Genomic DNA, 18,681 nt, shown 5'->3' with positions numbered 1-18,681 from the left:
CTCTGTTTGCCTGTGTCCCACCTCTCAGTACTCAGGGCCGCCTGCACTTTTTATTCTGAGCAGCCAATTAGGAGAGGTGACCCATCCATTCCGTTCCCAGTGACAGCAGAGAGGGGCCCTCCTCTTTGTGATGTGGTCCAGGCACGGACCAAAGTTAGAGCATGGAGGGCAAAGCTTGTCCCCCTCACCTGCCCGTCCACCGCCCCTTATGGTAAGTTCCATTGTTCACACAGTGGTAAATATCCTTCTCCCATTTAACTTCAACTCTTAGATGTGAGCACCACCCACGCTGTGGAGCCGTCGGGTCTCGTGGCTTCCGGTGGCAAATTGGGCTTTGTAGGTTCTCTCCGGGGTAAACCTCCTGGCTGGAGACTCAGATTGGTGTTTTTTTTTGTTGTTTTTTCCCCTTTAAAAGATGAAATTGTTGGAAAAACCCCAGCTAGACTGGGGACAGGGAGGCCGTCCACAACTCACGGGCCCTCTGGCTGTGTCCTGGCGGGTGGCTACGGAGGGTCCACGTCTGCAGCATCGTGGGGAAGGAGGCGCGCGGCCGGCTTACGGGCAGGGGTCCAGGGGGGCGCCGTTTGCGGTGCTCTGGCCCCGGTGTCTGGAGAGCAGCTTCGTGTTCAGGATCCGGGCAAGCGTCGCCCCCTTCCTCCGCGGCCCTGCCGGCTGCTGCAGGAACACGAGGTCGTTGTGGGACTGGCTCAGGCCGGGGTCTTTCTGCTGGTGCCGCCGGCGGAAGAACAGCTTCGCGCCCTTCCTTAAAATCCCTCCTGCAAGAGCAAGGCACGGGGTCAGGGGGGCTGCGGGTGAAAAGCCGGGTGGGCGACGCGTCCAGGAGGAAAGGAAGGCAGGCGGCTTCCTCCAGCGACTCTAATACAAGGCAGCCTGTGACTGCAGCGCGCCTCCCTGTTGGCACAAGAAAGGCAGCTGGGTCTGGCCTGAGCACAGCACAGGTGCTTCCAAGGCGCAGTGAGCAGGGCTGTCACTTGGAATCCACTCCCAGGCAGGCGTCTAGATCCCTGACTTTTAGAGACTCCCCTGGCCTTACCCACTCCCCATCACGAGGAGGTGTATAAACGGCAGAGCAGTGCTTTGTGCCCCAGAAAGGACGCTCATGCTATTAAAACCAAATTAAGGACTCTGAGAACAATGGTATTCACTTTGTTAAGAAATTTAAATAACATTTATTCTTTTGGGGAGGAAGATCTTTTACAACTTCAGATCCAGCACGTGTATATCAGGCTAAGTCACATGAAATGTCTGTTACTTGATCACTTTAGACCTAAAACCCTCAGTTTTGTTTGCTTTGACCTATCTGTATATGACATCAAGTGCTGCAATATGAAATAGGAAAAAAATTAGCAGCAGCAATGATTTCCACGGCAATGGTTCCTTAAAGGTTAAATGCCAGCTAACATATCAATGGCCAGAGCCCACTAACCTGCTTCCATTTTCACAAACTAGTTTCACATCCTATGAACAAGGCCCAGGGGGCTCAGGGGGCCCTTCCAGCCAGGCTGTGAAACCCATGACCACGTGCATGTAGGTGTTAATGACTTTGAAAGAAGAATGGCCTGCCCATCTCAATAAGGAGCTTTAGAGCTGATTTGCCAATTCATTCTTTTCACAACAGATCCAAAGAATACTTCAACACCTACGATATACGCAGAAACCATCCTGGTTTATCCAAACAGGAGGCTGGAAGGCGTCACTTTGCTTTTCTACATGAAATGTATGGACAGTTGTGGAACCTGACTCAGCCTTGTCCACAGACCTTTGCATAATCAGCACTTACTTCGGGAAAAACAGCACGCCCGTGACTTTAAGAGGCCATTTACTGGACCTGAACTTAAGGATGCATGTCTGAGGGGATATATATATATAGAGAGAGAGAGAGAGAGAGAGCTGGTTCACTTTGCTGCACAGTAGAAACTAACACAACATTGCAAAGCAACTGTACTCCCATAAAAATTTTTTTAAAAAAGAAATTTTCCAATTAACAATGAAGAAAAAAAAAAAAAGGATGCATGTCCTACTTGCCCCGCCTGGGTTAAGCAACAGAACGCAGAAGCTCGAAGCTCCAAGGAATGGGCCGAATTTAATTCGGTCAAAGCTGGTCCAAAAGATTTGCTTTTCATTGGCTCTTAGGATACAATCAACCTATTGCAAAGACTCATTCGGACATTTTCTACCATTATCTAAAGATGGGAGGCGGCGTGCAGGGGGGCTGAGGAAGGCTGCAAAGGGATGAAGCGGAAGGGTGAGGATAAAAGTGTCAGTGGCTTTAGGCTCAATGGGCTTCTCCTCGGGCCAGAAAGGTCTGTTCCGGGAGCCGTTCAAATCCCTGCAGGATGCAGCGTATCTCAAAAAACCACCGGGTAGGGTGTGTTACGGCAGGGGTCACCACCACCGACAGGGCTTGACTCTGGACTCTGGCCAGTCCCAGGGGCAGATGCAGTGATGCCCACTGGTCAGTTACCCAGCATACCGCAAGTCCCGGGGCCCCCCAGCCTGACCAGGTTACCTCAGATTGGGACCTAGGAGGTATTTCTGATCTCTAGGTACCTGCTTTGGGTTAAGCTTGGAGCCCCCAAATAGCACGTGAATGGGGGGCTGTCACATTGGAACAGAGAGGAAGGAAGGTCTGATGGATCTACTCCGTTAACCTGGACCCTAAGGCCACCCCCCACCCCCATCTCCCCGGGGCAGGGGGCAGCGGATGGAAGTGTGGAGAGGGGAACAGATCAGTCCATCCCCCAGGCCAGCTGAAGATCTAGGGATGTGGAAGCCCAGCAAAGAGGATCTCCCCTGGAAGGCTCCATCTGCAAAACCCACTTCATATGTGTCCCTGTGCTGAAATTCAGTCTGGGGTCTGGAGCCAAGGTCTGAGGTGTGAGCAGGGGCGGTGTCACGGGTTGGATCGTGCCCCTCCAAAATTCTTATGTTGGGGTCCTAACCCCAGCACCTCAGAACGTGACCTTGTTTAGAGATACGGTCACTGAAGAGGCAATTAAGTTATAGTGAGGTCATTAGGACAGGTGCTAATCCAGCATGACTACTGTCCTTATAAAAATGGGAAATTTGGACAGAGACACGCAGGGAGACGCCATGTGAAGATGAAGGCAGAGCTCAAGGTGATGCTCTACAAGCCTAGGAGTGACAAAGATTGTTAACAAACCCCCAGAAGCTGGGGGAGAGCCTGGGACAGATTCTCCCTCGTAGCCTCAGGAGGAACCAGCCCTGCCCACACCTTTACCGTGGACTTCCAGCCTCCAGAACTCAGAGAGAAGAAATCTCTGTTGTTTAAACCACCCCATCTGCGGTACTTTGTTACAGCAGCCCCAGGAATCTAACACAGACAAGGAAGGGCAGGGGAGGATCTGACTTAAGATGAGGGTCCTGAAGCACCAGCCACGTCCTGTTTATCCTCGGACCCTGGACCCTGCCCCGTGGAAGATCAGGGCAGAGGACAGATGCTAGAGCAGTCTTCTCAGCCCCAAGACACGCTGGAGTCGGGCAGCAACCTGGAAAAACTCCAGACGTCCAGGTCCCAGCCCTGGGGAATCTGATGTGAGGGGTTCTGGGGAGACATATGGACATCAGCATCTTTTTAAAAATCTCAGGTCTTTCTAACATGCAGCTGGGGCTGGAACCACCCACCAAGGTCTGGTCAAACCGCCATCAGTACTTGGTACGTGGAAAACTGCTAAGGACACAGACGTCAGCACAGGGGACCAGACCAGAAAGCAGTGCGCTCACTTTCTTTTACATAGTTTCCTGATGCCTCTTCACGTTTTAATATCTCAGGGCCGTGCGGGACGGGGGACGGGGACATGGCAGCCTAGCCTGCAGGGCACAGCACCCAGTTCTGAGGGTCTGGCTTTGCACCCTGGACTGAGAAACCAGAACACAGGAACAGGCAAGGGGCAGCTGTGCTCAAAACTCCTTAAAAAGGGAGTCTGCACACGTCTGAGCGGTCACTTTCTCTCGTTTAAATGACATTGCACCTGAAACAAACTTCAAATTCTCGTCACATTAACATAAAACAGCAAGAACTTGCGTCCTGGGAGCGGAGCTGGTAGAGGAGATGTGTTGGCCGTAACTGTTTAAACGGCCCTGCTGGCTGTGCTTCGTTCAACAGCATCCCCGCCCCAGCCAGCCCCGTGTCGGCTGTGGACGTGTGCTGCCCTGACAGGCCTGCCACGCGGTGTTTCTGTTCTTGGTCCTCATGCCCACCCTCTGGAGCAGGTGTGCTCTGTTGTTAACTTTGCCTGTTCAGCGTCACCGCCTGAACCGGATGCTGTCATGTGTACCCTGGTGTGCATGGTCCTGAGGTCACGTGCACGGCTCACCAGGTCCGTGTTTCCCCTAACTTGACACCACTAGTCATGGCTTCTGTGGGGACGTCGGCTTCTTGGACAGAGCACAGTCACGTGAGGGGAGACACAGAGGTTTGCAAATCTACAGGCTGGGGGCCCGGTTATGTCTCCCAGCCACCTCTGAGGGTGCTCTTATCTCTTGCCTACAAATTGGGAAGCAGAGACTCGGAGGGGTGACGTGCTCTGCCCTACAAAGCCGTGCTCGCGAGCCTGGCTCTTCTGTGCTGCTAAGGATGGCATCTGAGCTGGAAGTGGCCAGTAGGCGTCTGGGGCGCCGGTCTGCGGGTGGCCGCTGGCGAAGCCTCTGGAGGGCAAGATGGATGCGGCTCTCAGCGGGATTGCAGAGCGGAGCCCTGCTCTCTTGACAGGCTTTCCAGAATGATGCAAGTCTCCCGAGAGGCATACTGGCGGCCTGGGTAGGACAGAACATTCTAGCAATGTGAGCCCATCTCCAGAGTCCACAGACTAACTCACCAAACATGAAGAATAACCCGCACAGGGGCTTCCCTGGTGGCGCAGTGGTTGCGAGTCCGCCTGCTGATGCAGGGGACACGGGTTCGTGCCCCGGTCTGGGAAGATCCCACATGCCGTGGAGCAGCTAGGCCCGTGAGCCATGGCCGCTGAGCCTGTGTGTCCGGAGCCTGTGCTCTGCAACGGGAGTGGCCACAGCAGTGAGAGGCCCGCGTACCGCAAAGAAAAAAAAAAAAAAAAGAATAACCAGCACAAACAGAGGTTATTCCATTTTCATGACTCAATAAAAATGTTATCGTCCGTTTAAACTTGGCCAATAAAGCACAACGACCTTTGGGGTAAGTAACGCCGGAAGGACATGGCCACAGGGGGGCTCAGTGGACGCTGATGGGGCTGCACCACAGATGGGCGCGAGGTTGTAGCTCAGACAGGCGAGGGCCCCCTCGGCTGCTGGCAGGCGGCGCCGTAAGGGGCCGCCGTGACTAATGGACATCGGAGCTCGGTTTTCTGTGCCAGTTTGTCCCAGAACGCCCAGTGGCTCCATCTCAGTACTGAACTGAGCGCTGCGGGGAAGGCTCCTGGTCGACGTGGTCCAGATCTCCCTCAGTGCCTGAGCTCTAGGAGATAACCCGGAGTGAGGTGGGTGGGCTTCATCCAATCGCTGAATGCCTGAGAACAAAAAGGAAGGTTCCCGGGGCGGAAATTCTGCCCCAAGACTGCGGCGCCAACTCCTGCCTGCCCTGCAGATTTCAGACTCATCAACACGAACCGGTTCCTTGAAATACAGAACCTACTGGTTCTGCTTCCCTGGAGAACCCTGGCCGAGAGAAGAACGCTAGTTTGGTATGTCACCGTTGACGCTGGGCCCACAGAGTGTCACCCTTTGCTGATAGGGAAATTCACATCAATGGGGCAAGGCAGCTGGGGCCGTTTGGATTTAATAAGCCCACCTCCCTCACTCTGGGCTACCTCAACCACCCAACAGGCAAGAAGCAAGACTCAGACCTCAGTCCCAATCTTAAAGGTGCGTGAAGGTAAGATTTGGAAACAGGTTATGTGAAATTTAAGGCAAATAACCAAAATCTTAGATGGGTTCTAAACACAATCATAAGACTAAAGGTTAATAAAAAAACAATCATAAGGCTAAGGTATAAACAAATATAGGAAGGAATTAAAAATAATTATTCTAAATTAGAGCTTTAATGTTGCAAATATTCCCAAATTTATTCCCACTCGTCTCAGTTTAACAGACGTAAATTGCTCATTGAAGAATGCATCTTAACATCTTATAGGTAGGAAAAGTGACCAAAAGCAAACTTATAAATTATAGTTTGCTACCCAAAGAACAGCTTTAGTTTACAAGGGGAACCACTGAAGGCCCAATTACAGAAGTGACGACTTTTTAGAACCAAGGACAATTAAGGGAGTCGGTCTGTCTGAATTTCTGGGCGAGGTTGTATTGTCACGTCAGCTAACACAGGGATGCCTTCCCCTGAGATGATGGTCCTCTACTATCAGACCAGGGCACTTTGAAGGAGGAAGATGGGAAAACTGGCATCCGGGGATGGTCAAAGTGGAAAGCGATGGGAGGGAAAAGGAAGGGGGGAGGGGCTAACTTCTGGCTCAGTTATGATAGGTGCTTTTCTCATAGCAAGGCTATACTTAATTTAAAAATATATATATATAAAACAAAAATAACTTACTGTGTAGGCAATTAATTCTGGTTGGCATAGCGATCCTCTTAAGTTAAAGGGGTGAGCAGGAGATGGAGAGAAGGAAGAGGTGAAAAGAAAAGTTTGCAACAGCAAAATCAGAACGAGAGACGCTAAGAGTCTGAAGCATTTGCGTTATATACAACATGGGACGTTACTGTGCAGGATGCTTGGCAAGGTGTGTTTTTGTTTTCCTTTTTAATATTTTTCAGAGTCTCCACCAATGCTTTTGTTGTAAAATACACATAACATAAAATGCACCATCGTAGCCAGTTCTAAGTGTAGAGTTCGGTTGTATTAAGTACATTCACATATTTGTACTAGCACATCAATGCTTTGTTAAGCTAAAAATGAAACCAAATTTGAGGAGTGCATTTCCTGTCTTGGCTGCATCATAACCATATGTACATTTCCAATCGGCAGGGTTCCAGGGGAATTCTAAATAGGCAGTCTTGGAAAGCTTGAGCCAACTCCTTCCTGTGACAGGGGATGCAGGTGGTCCTTGAACTGAAAAATAGGCTTCAGTTTACAAAGGAGAGAAAACTCCACAGAGCTGCCCCCTAGATCACCAGTTTGGAAAAAATTCTGGTGGAAAAGAAAAACTATTTGGTACCCATAAAGCGTAATCATCTAAGGTTCTGACAGTATCTCATAGAGATGCCGAGTGCAAATCTCTCAGGAAACAATGGAATGAAAAGCAATTTTTAAAACGCTGCCCAATGTGTCCCTTTAAAAACTCCTGGGTCGGGGCTTCCCTGGTAGCGCAGTGGTTGAGAATCTGCCTGCCAATGCAGAGGACACGGGTTCGAGCCCTGGTCTGGGAAGATCCCACATGCCGCAGAGCAACTAGTCCCGTGAGCCATAACTACTGAGCCTGCGCGTCTGGAGCCTGTGCTCCGCAACGGGAGAGGCCATGATAGTGAGAGTCCCGCGCACCGCGATGAAGAGTGGCCCCCGCTTGCCACAAGTAGAGAAAGCCCTCGCACAGAAACGAAGACCTAACAGAGCAAATAAAGAAAAAAATAATAATAATAAATAAATAAATAAACAGACCCCCTACTCCCAACATCTAAAAAAAAAAAAAAAAAAAAGAATAACAGCTGATATTATTAAAAAAAAAAAACAAAAACCTCCCGGGTCTGTGCAGGGCTGAGTGAGGTGCATGACTGCTGGTTCAGCGTCCGTGCCCGGCCCCAGCTGCCAGGCCTCAGGGTGGAGCACCAGGCACACCTGCCGGCACCAGGTCCCCATCCACCTGGCCAGTGACGGGACAGGAGCGGGGTGGCCAGGACGCAGCAAGGACGGAAACCCAAGGAAAAGAGCTCCCCGGAAGGGACAGCAGAGGGCGGGAGGGAGGCAGGGTAGGAGGGATGGGATGAGGCTCGGAACGGACCTGGGGTGGGGAGGCTCAGCCGTCCACAATGAACGGACGGCGGGAGGGAGGGGCGGGGGCTGTGAGAAGAGGAGGGGGGCTGCTGGCCCATCAGGTCACGGACGCGGCACCCCACCTGCACCCCACCCTGCCCAGCGCCCACCTGCCTTCCTCAGGTCCAGGTGAGCCCCCTTGGGCTGCTCTGGCCCCAGGACAAAGCCCAGGCCGGGGGCGCCTGCCGGGCTGTGGACCAGCAACTGGGCCACCTTTTCCATAACAGAAGCCAGGGAGCCACCACAGAGGGCGGTGCGCATTCCCACGCTGCTCCCGGCCCCCCGACGGGGTCCTCGGGATGAGGCGCCAAGCCCGGGCAGCGGGCAGACGGAGCCCAATCTCCATCGCAGGGTCTGAAAATCACAGCCAGGAACACTGCTCCTTCCTCTCTCTCCTCCTCTTCTTTTGCCTCCACCCCCGCGAGGGGGTGGGTCATGGGGGAGCCCAGGAAGCGAATGGGAAAGAGGAGGGCAAGGCAGGATGCCGACCTCCCCCGGCGGGGCTCTCGGCTCGGCCCCGTGGACGCTGGGGCCACGGGATGCTGCGGTGGGGTGTTGAGCGCCACCCCTGGCCTCCACCCACATGAAGCCCCCAGCGCCCTCTGCCCCCAGCTGTGCCAACTGAAACGGTCTCCAGCCATGGCCGGTGTCTCCCGGGGAGCGGGCACGATCGCCCCACCTAGGAACCACTGGTCCGCGGCTCCAAGAACAGAGCAGCTCCCCAAGGTTCCCGACCCGAGTGGCTGAGACTCCTATGTCTACACTCGCGGGGGAGCCGGGACTTGGTGCAGAGTTGCACCCAGGACTGCTGGTTTGGCTCCGGCCCCTGCCTGGGCTCTCCCAGCCTGTCCTCTGCACTGGGCTCTCCTATCACCGCCTGGCCGGTGGGGTTCTCGGGGAGGTGGGCGCACGTGGTGGGCACATCCCCGTTTACAGAGGAGGGAGCTGAGACTCAGTGAGTCTTGAAGCGTCACATCTAGAACTGGCCCGAGCCTCTGGACTATATTCCCTCGGCAAGTATCTTCAGGTCACCATCGTGCCAAAGCAGTCTGGGAAAAACTGCATGCGTTGAAGACATTTACAGATTTAGACCACTGATTTAGCGCTAATGGGAAATAGTCGCTTATTCCAATGCAGTGATTCCCTCACCACTGCACACATATTAAGTTAATGGGCTAATTTTCCAGGGAGCACGTCTCCCCGTGGACCCTGTTAGGGTCGAGTGGGGAAGTCTGGTTTGCTTTCCATTGGAGGGGGGAGTCTGAGAGGCACACAAGGGGAGGGGTGCGCATCTCCGCAGCTGAGGGAACCCCAGTCTCTACCCGGCTGGTCTCTTTGGCTCCATCGTGGTACATGGCTCTTGGTGACCCCTCGCAATGCTCTGGATACTTCTACTCCTGCGGGGAGCAGTGCCCAGACAGAGGAAGGGGCGCTTTTAGCCATGAACACGAATTGCCTCCACAGATGAAGAGAGATGACCCAGCCGCTCACACTGGGAAGGATTGTGAATACAGCCCGCACCCCCTACCCCTGCCCATGGGCTCTAAATGGGCTCGGGTATTCAGCGCAGGTGTTTCTGCAGGTGTAGGGGCGCTGAGGGTGGGGTGCCCTTGTAGAGGAGAAGGCAAGGAAAGCAGAGGGTGAGAACTTGCTTAGCTTGGAACTAGTAGGAGCAAAGCCGTGGGGCGGGGGGGAGTGGTGGGGAGTGAGGGGGGGTGGGCAGGGCAGGGACGGGAGGGGCTGGTACCTTTACGCTTCTGGGAAGTGCCCGGCTCCAGCTCAGACACATTCAGGGAGCGCTCCGACAGCTCATCCCCAGCGGGGTCCCGCGGGGCCTGGCCACCCCACGCCCCAGCCGGTGGCTCCTCCTCCAAGTCCCAGGAATCCAGCTCAGTCTCCTGGGGCTCCAGGGCCAGCCGGGCCCCTGCTGGGGTCTCCTTCTCCTCCTGTTCGGGTGAGGCAGAGGCCACGGCCGCCCCTGGCTGGCCCGGGGCATCCTTCTTCTGGCAGGTGCTGTCCATGGAGGCTGCGTAGTCCAGCATCAGGGAGGCGTCGTTGTCCTGAGATAGCGAGGTCTACCCGGGGGGCGAGAGACAAAGTCAGGGTAAGGAAGATGCCGAGGATACTTGGAAGCAGCAGCGGGCGAGGAAAAGCCTCAGCAGCCCTGTCCAAACACCCTGGCTGGCGGTTCCAGCGTCAGAAGGCGCCCCGGCCCTCCAAGGAGGCAGCTAAGGGAAGCAAGGGCTGAAACGTAGTGGACAAAGGTCTCCTGTGGCAGAGGGTCGGCCCGAGGTCTCAGGCTGGAGGGGTCTGGGGGAAGAGCATCCTTCCTACGTACGGGACGGCAGACAGGGTGACGGAGGATGTGAGCTCTGGAGTGCCAGATGCGATTTATCTTTAACCTTTGTTCCTACTGCATTTTTGTGTTTCCTGCAAGGAGGAACTGACCGCTATGCACTTTGTATCCTAAGAGTTATATTTATTTGTAAAAGAGATGTAGGTGCTTGGGGGTGGGAAAGTGGTTCGCTGGAGGGCAGGAAAGTGACTGCAGGGACATGGCGGGGGCGGGGGGTACCTGGGGGCCGGTCTGCTGTTCCTGATCTGCGTGGCAGTTGTACAGGAGCGTCTGCTAAGTGACAGGTGACAAGTGCCCTTTTCTGAGCCAAGTCAGAAACGCCCACTGACTCAGTTTGGGACAATTTTATCAGCAGCAAAGATATTAACTGCAGTCAGTTGGATGGACTAAATGATCTAGAATAAAATCTTAGAGAAGGCACAGAGGAGGAGACAGTCACGAGTCTTGTCCTTATTTCACTCATTTATTTATTCATCCTAAAGAAAAATCAGACATTGGGCCAGGCGCTTCCAGAGACGCCATCGCCCCCTGCTGGCTGCCTCTGGAAGCACACCCAGGTAAGCCCAGAGACTCACCCGGCCCCTGGACACTAAGGCCACATTGGTGACTCACCTCTGGCACCTCCCAGGACCTGGTCTGGCCCCTCTCCCAGTAGCCAAGGGGTCACCTGTCATCATGCCCTCCCGCCCCACCCTCTCATGCCCTCAAAGTATCAACCCACCCTCCGTGTCCAAAAATTCATCTTCCTCATCCCCTCCCAGCTATCCAATGTCCCACCCGCCCCTCCACTGCTCACATTCTCCTTGCTTGTTCTGAAATGTTAAAAAGAGTAAGGGACTGTAATGTGGGCCCTTGCCTGCCCGGCGTCCGCCAGGGACGCCTCGCACCCGCCAGCTGCTCTGGACAAAGGTCACAGAGCAGGAGAAGGAAGGAATGGGGGTCAGGATAAGTTTTAAAACACGCTTCGTTTCTCTGATTGCGAAAGGCATAAACATTCACTGCAAAATGGAAACGGTTTGGAAATGTGTAATGTGTGAAGTGAAAGCTCCCCGAGATGGGGCAGCCATGAGGGTGGAGGTTCTGTCCCAAAGGGGAGTTGACATCACGCTGGTCTTTCTCTTTCAATAACTTTTCTTCACATGATCCACCAACCTCTCAACAACCAAAGCATCCCCGGTCAGAAACCTTCAAGTTTCCTTCCTCAGCAGGATAAGCTGCATCACGAACAGCCCCTCGTTGGTGAGGGAATGTAAGCGGACATTTGGGGGGGAACTCGCTGGAGCTGATCAAGGGCTGGGGCCGGGCTGATGCAGGATGAGCTGCAGGTTCACCTTGGAGACCCCAGATATGATGATCGTGCTCTTCTTCCGCGGGGATTTGAGCTTCAGCTTCGAGGACTCGCTGAGCTGTCGGATGGCGACTTCGGCCACCGGGTCGGCACCGCTCAGCACCAGTAGCTCTGCCGGAGGAAAAGCGGGCGTGAAGCACGTTAACAAAATCTGAAGCTTTGACGGGAACTTCTGGGGTGACAGATTTGGTCTTTAAGCAGGGGGTGGCAAATATTTTCTGTAAAGGGCCAGACAGTGACTTCGTGGGCAGCCGGCCTGTCGCAAGTATTCCACGCTGACTTGGAAGCTAGAGACCGGATGTAAAAGTGTCCACGGCTGGGTTCTGGGGAAACTTTATGAGCAGGACAGGTGATGCCCCTGGGTCTGGAGCTGATGCTCTGTGGTTACACACACTCACTGAGGTGTACGCTTCAAATCATGCACTTTAATGAATGTAAATATGCCTCGATCGAGGTGAAAAACGGAAACCTCTGAGCTTTGGGGAGACTGTGAACTTTGAAAGGCAACGCAGCTACTCCCTGGCCCTCCCAGGAGCGGTGGAACACAAAAACTAGTGTTCAGGGTGACCAAGGGCTGGTGCACAGAAGCTGCTTCTTCCCAAGGTTAATTCCACACCCGGGCCAACATCCAGGGAGGGCTTAACACGGACCTGTGCCCTGCAAAGAGCTCCGTGCACATTATTTCAGGTAATTAACCCCAAGCCCTCTGAGGGAGGTGCCTTTCAGTTTCCATTTGAGAAATGGGGCAGGTAGGAGACAGCCAGGTGGGCGGCGGAGCTGAGATGCCCAGCCAGGTCTCTCCCACTCAGAGCTGATGCTGGAACTCACACTAAGGTGTCTGCTGCTGCAGGAAGATGAAAAGGACAATGGGATGAAGGGTCAGGATGTTACCAGGAACTTTTTCTCAGTTTGGCCTCGACCCACTGACAACAGATGCTACATTTGTGTGTGTGTCTGTGTGTATATACATTTTAACGACTTAAAACGTACATTGATATCCCACAAAAGGAAGATCAAATTTTTTTGGTAAACATACACACATAAAACTTTATGATAACTTTCAGTTAAACAACAAAAAAATTTATGATATCAACTCAAAGTAGTAAAGGAATTTTACTTCCTGAGAATTTTTTTACAGAAAAAATTTTCTCAACTGAGAACTTCCTAGAAAATGTCTAGGTCAATGCCAGGAGGGTTTGGAAAGACCTTTAAGAGAAGGCCAGCCCAGCATCTTTCTCGGAAGTAGAGGTGGATTTGGTTTCAAGAAACTAGGCCTGTTGGAAGTGATACAACGGAAGAAATCCTTTAGGAATCACTGGATGTAAGATACTATTAAAATCTCTCTAAAAACACAGATGCTACATTTCCCAAGGCAGCGGCGAGGGACCAAGCGGCTGAGAACTCTGTGGCTGCCGACCCGGGGGGGACGAGCAGGACGTGGCGAGGACACCTGGGGAGAGGGCTGCGCTGTGCGTCCCCGGCCTTGGGACACCAGTCGGGGGGGGGGGGGGCGCGCTGAGCCCAGAGCTTCTGTCCATCCTCAGCGAGCCCGTCCAGGTGCCAGCTGTGCCTGAGGAAGCTTGCAGGGCTCCTGGCTGCATGGTGCGGGCTGGTGCCAGCACCCACAGACAAGAGGGGGAACCACAGCAGGGATGTCAGCCCGGGGTGAAGGTGCCCCCATGGTACAAAGCAGAGCTGAGACAGGGCCCCCAGGAGTGGCCAATGAGGGGCATTGCTTCTGTCTAGGATTTTGCAGCTGGGGGGACCCTGCAGCTTCCAAACAACCAGGGAAGCCCCCACAGGGAAAGAGGCAGTTTTCCACTTCCGCCAGGTTCGGAGAACACACGGCCATCCCAAGACAGCAGCCATCACATGAGAGCTGCCTGCCCACTGCCTATCCCTCCCTGTCCTGTCCTTGACATTGGCAGGGTCAGAAATAGGACTCAGTGGACTGCGGTGGGGAGAAGCTGCCCACCTAGCCCTTCTTAGACTGCAGGTCACATGTGAGCGAAGAGAGAAAATTTAACCCCCAAATTTAGATGATGCTCTGATTCCAAGACAGGGACACAAGCGACCATGAAAGTGGGAAATCTGCATCCAGAGTTCCAGGGGAAACTAATCCTATTAAACAGGTTTCAGGGGACAGTGGGGGACAAAATAAAGTTGCCTTTATGATTATGTCCCCCGAGTCCTGCTTATTTTATGACATCTGTGGAACTAGTGCGTTGAACAAGAGAAAAAATAACATTCAGAAATTTTACACAGTGAGGCATAAGCTGGCTTTTTGTGCTTATTTTGTTCAAGTGTTCCCTGAAACTTAAGGCAGGGATGCCAACGCCACACCTGGTCTTCCGTCGACTTCCATTTCCCTTCTCTCTTTCTAGTTAGTTCCTCACTTACTATATTAAAACACCTCTCCCCAAACTCTAAAAAGGAAAAGCATCCTTCTCACCAGATGCGGGGCTCGAGGGCAGAGCCTGAAGGAGCTGAGCGGGGACCATCTGGAGTGGCCTTGCGTTACCTGTATCCGAGGAAGAGAACATCTTGCTGACGGGGGCGCCGTGGCAGGAGATGGCCTGGATGGAGATGTCCTTCTCGATGACCTTCACCCTGACAGGTGTTCTCAGGGGAGATTCTGCCCAGGAGAAATCCTGATTACAACAGCCCTCCGAAAGCTGTCTGACTCTTACAGTTACCGGAAAGTGAAATCACACCTCACTTCAACTCTACTTCATGCAGTTGGAAAAGGTAAGAGGCAAACCTTAAGGTATTTTTAACAACCTCTCTGATTCTTTTTTGGGGGAGGGGAGGAATGCCCAAAAGGGGCATTGGAAGCCCAGGTTTAAATAAAATTTCAGAGACCTTTTAATTAAGCCGGAATTTCACTTTCTGTTTTGCATTCAAGAACAGTGCCAAGTGATTTATTCTGGGATGATAATACTTTTGTACAGGCAGGAACACATTATAAATTTTTAAAAAATAATAAATCATACACTTATACAGAAGTTGTCTCCAGGGTGGTGGCTATGGGGACAGGTACAGAATTCGGCTAGATCTAAAATGCACATCAAGCCTTCGAATGAATGATTTTTAACATAAGAAACTCTATGCTGGCCTCTCACATCTAATGTTTCAAGATAGTGTGTGCTGTCCCCACGTAAACGTCATGGAGTACTTAATGTAATGAGATATTTCATCTAGGATCTAGATTTTAGCTTCAGAATTCACTACAGGTTTGAACCTTGCTTTGGCTTGTCATGTGTCTGTCTGACAAGATAGAAAGCTAATTGTCTGAAAAAAAAGCTACGCAGAAGCCTTGCCAATTACCATTCTTCCCGTAACAGGACATTTTCTTACAGATAATCCTACAGCCTACAGCGGTCTGCAGTTTATAGAGGCAAGACATTTACAGGGGAGGCGTGACTTCAGAGTTTCTGCGGGGAGGAAACTCACCGGAGCTCAGCGGGGACGCCCTCCCTGCATCGAAGCGAGGCTTGGTTTTCACGGCAGTGACGGTAGTGACCACGGTCCCGCACGGCATCACTGTGCGGTCTTTTTCTATCTTTGCAGCAGGAACAGGTGGAGGCATTTGCCAGGATCTTGCTTCACCGGGTTCGATGTAAGAAAACTGCAGAGAGGGCTGGTTACATGCCTTGTAGTCAGCGCAGACGGACACCCCGCCACGGCACGCTGCCTGCCTTTGCAATAACCTCTGATTTCTCTAGCTGTCGCTTAGTATCATAAGTAACTTACAATTAACCGATTTCCCCAGAACTGACACAGGATGATGAGACCCAGGCTCAAACCCAGCCACTCGGCACATAATGATGGGAACAAAAGCTGGAGAACCAAACGAAATAAAAGAGCCCTTTCTGGGTTAGGCCTGCGTGAAAGGGCATCATGGAAAGTTATGTCAGAGGTAGACAATGCAACGCAACCCGGGGCAGGAAGCCTCCCATTCATGTCTAGAAATGCCTGGGAGGAAACATCAGGTCTTGGACAAGCTTCTTGCTTTACATTGAAGCGAGAACAAGACTCTGACAGACGTAAATCAAGATGTCCCTTTTCTCAGGTGGGTCGAGCTGGGCCTTGGCATTGTAGAGAATGACGTCATACCTCTGCAGTGACCGAACCCAACGCTGAGCTGCCCGAGGAGGACCCGCTGGTCAGCGTAAAGCTCTGTGGCCCAGAAGGCTGCTTCTTGAACAAGTCCAAGGGGACAGTCGTCATCGCCAACAGAGCTAAAGAGACAGAGGACAAACAGGGAACATTGGGGGTGTCTCCATGGGGTTCCACAGGGACAGGATGCCCGCAAGCGGTTGCAACCAGAACCAACTCTGGACACACGCCCCGCTCACTGGGACATGCTCCCGTTTCAGAATGTTTTAGAAAACTCAAGGTCATAAAGGACAAAGGAAGGCTGTGGAACTCTTCCAGATCAAGGGAGGCTACAGATGTGACAATCAAGAGGTAGTATCTGATCCTACACAGGACTGGGAAATACTGCCAGGAAGGACCTCAGGGGCTTGGCTGATGGAAACTGGAATCTGGGCAGTAAAGAGGTGGACCAACGTAACTCAGGAAGCTGATAACTATGCGGTGGACAAATAATACCCCCACTCTTAGGAAATACGCACTAAAGAATTTAGGGTAAAGGGCCAGGATGCCCGAAATTTACACTCACATACTTCACACATTTACCCTCGGGGTGTGTGTGTGTGTGTGTGTAGACAGACAGAGGGAGCAAAGTGAGAGCAACCAGCAACTGTGAGCACAAATAATAAAGGAAATGGGGCAAAATATTAAAAATATATGAGCCTGAGGAAAGGTTATATGGTTGTTGTTTGTTCTCGTTTTTTTGTTTTTTTTTTTTAAGTTTGAAATTTCATAGATCCCATCAGGCTGGCCTGGAATGAATTTCCAATGGAGCCAACAGGGGTGGTGCCCCAGGAATGGATTAGGCAAACAGTGGTTCCACCCTGTGTTCAGACCACACACCCTCTCTTGGAATGTCAGTTCTTATCTCAGGAGCATCCGAGTTATCTCTAGACTACAGAACCAGGGAAACTGCCTCAAAAATCCCTGCTAATACCTAGGAGCTTGAATTGTTTTTTCCTATGCCTTTGTAACTTTAGGAGATAACCAGATGGCTTGGTGTCACAGCTGAATAAGCCAGGGAAGGGTCACCTCTCCCAATTTTGGTATGTTCATAGGGATTTTAAAAAACGTAATAAATACTGAAACTACTGATTTACACACATACACACCAGGTCCATGTTCACTTTAGTGATTTTTACCTCTATCTGTTGCTGACTTGTATCTAAAGCATGTGTCCAAGCTAAGCTGCTACGGCTTATTCTACGAGGAAAAGTCAGCTGTAATTCATGGAGACAGAGAGCAGAAGGGTGGGGGCCAGGGGCTGGGGGAGGGGCCTGGGGAGTGAGTGTCTAATGGGGACAGAGTTTAGGTTTTATAAGATGAATTCTGGAGATGCATGGCGGTGATGGTTGCACAACCATGTGAATGCACTTAATACCACTGAATTCTACACTCAAAAGTTGCTAAGATGGTAACTTTTAAGTTATATGTATCAACACAATTAAAAACTGAAGAAAAAAAAAAGTAAAAGGTCTATTAAGGCTAAGAGGGTTGAAAACTGCTCTAAGCCAAGAACTGTTGAATAAAAGATGTTTGATATTTGTTTAAAAAAGAAAAGAAAAAGAAAAAGAAAAGAACCAGTTGAATATCCTCTTTCCCAAAATGTTTGACCTTGCTAATAACAGAATGGACTTCCAACCAAACATTCCCTTGGGAAGACCTGGAGTGGCTTAGGGGGAGGGGCCGAGGCTCTGCTGGGTCTCCCGCCCTCTCCACCCCAAGGCCCTGGTCAGGGCCGCTGGATGACCCTCCCAGAGAGCAGGGTCTCCGTCTGCGTGCTGACCACCCACCTTCTGAGGATTGCCCATCCTCTGAAATCTGCAGGTGCAACTCCCTCGACTTGGCATTCAACTCACTGTGGAAAGGAAGAGGGGCCATGAATCCTTAAAAATGCTTTACTATTTTCTTGAAATAGTATTGTTTTCCTGATGATAGAAAGGAATGCAAATCAACATCAATATTTAAGAAACTACAGAGATATATAACCAAAATACAAAGATTATCTGCAACTTCACCATCCAGAAATAGTTACTGTTAATATTTGGTGACTAGTCTCCCAGGGTAATCCAATGCGACTTTCTGAATGATGGTGGAAATGTTCTGTAGAGCTGCTATCAAATTCGGTGGCCACTAGCCACATACAGCTATTCAGAACTTGAAATGAGGCCAGTGCAAACTGAGGAACTGGGTTTAATTTTGTTTACTTTTAATTAATTGAAATTTAAAGAGCTACATGTGGCTAGTAGGTACTGTATTGAAAGATAGAGCCATATAATTGTATGAAAACAAATATAGAACATAACATACCTCTCTCCTCCTTTGTAACCTATTTTTTTCACTTAAGGTATCATGGACATCTTTCTATGTCAATAACTACAGAGGAACATCTTTTTTAATAGGTGTCTAGTATTCCACTATCTGGGCTTAAGAGATTTTATTCAGCCAGTTCCTTAATAACCAACCCTTAATAATGGGTTGTTTCCAATATTTTGTAATTATTAACAAGCTGAGATAAATATCCTCATACATATATCTTTGCACACACTGTGTGATTATTTCCTTACGAAAAGAGCAATTGCCAATCAAAAGGTACATGCATATAAGAGATTTTCTTTTTTTATACATATTGATGACCTCCAGAATGATTATTCTAATATATACAGTATTTCCACTGGCTTTTCTCACTTTTTACCAACCTATAAGGCAAAAAACAATCTCTTTTGTTTAAGTTTGCATTACTTTAGCTATTACTGAGATTGAACATCTTTTCAGATGCTTCTAGCTATCTACAGCTCTTACTTTTGCCTTTCTAGTACAGAAATTTTG

The 18,681-nt window shown here is 51.0% G+C and overlaps 1 protein-coding gene across 7 annotated transcripts in view; it reads right to left on the bottom strand.

The window, feature by feature from the left end:
* Positions 1-297: 297 nt before the first annotated feature.
* C2CD2 (C2 calcium dependent domain containing 2) overlaps positions 298-18,681 on the bottom strand; it is a 60,095-nt gene continuing 41,711 nt past the window's right edge. For 2 of the 7 annotated variants that reach the window (XM_060098459.1, XM_060098460.1), the window contains exons 8-14: positions 17,646-17,710; positions 15,814-15,938; positions 15,151-15,325; positions 14,219-14,332; positions 11,681-11,808; positions 9,741-10,068; positions 298-776 (exon numbers count right to left, since the gene is read on the bottom strand). In XM_060098459.1, coding sequence (XP_059954442.1) covers positions 556-776; positions 9,741-10,068; positions 11,681-11,808; positions 14,219-14,332; positions 15,151-15,325; positions 15,814-15,938; positions 17,646-17,710 — 1,156 coding nt within the window. In that variant the 3' untranslated portion in view covers positions 298-555. Of the gene's footprint in view, positions 777-5,062; positions 5,526-5,580; positions 5,674-6,096; positions 7,076-7,101; positions 7,567-8,199; positions 9,391-9,740; positions 10,069-11,680; positions 11,809-14,218; positions 14,333-15,150; positions 15,326-15,813; positions 15,939-17,645; positions 17,711-18,681 lie in introns of those variants that run through there. The other 5 variants (XM_060098457.1, XM_060098464.1, XM_060098462.1 and 2 more) reach the window with 5 other exon arrangements.

Source organism: Mesoplodon densirostris, chromosome 5 (assembly GCF_025265405.1).
Source record: "Mesoplodon densirostris isolate mMesDen1 chromosome 5, mMesDen1 primary haplotype, whole genome shotgun sequence".
NCBI lineage: Eukaryota > Metazoa > Chordata > Mammalia > Artiodactyla > Ziphiidae > Mesoplodon > Mesoplodon densirostris.
This window is presented reverse-complemented; position numbering and strand designations above follow the sequence as displayed.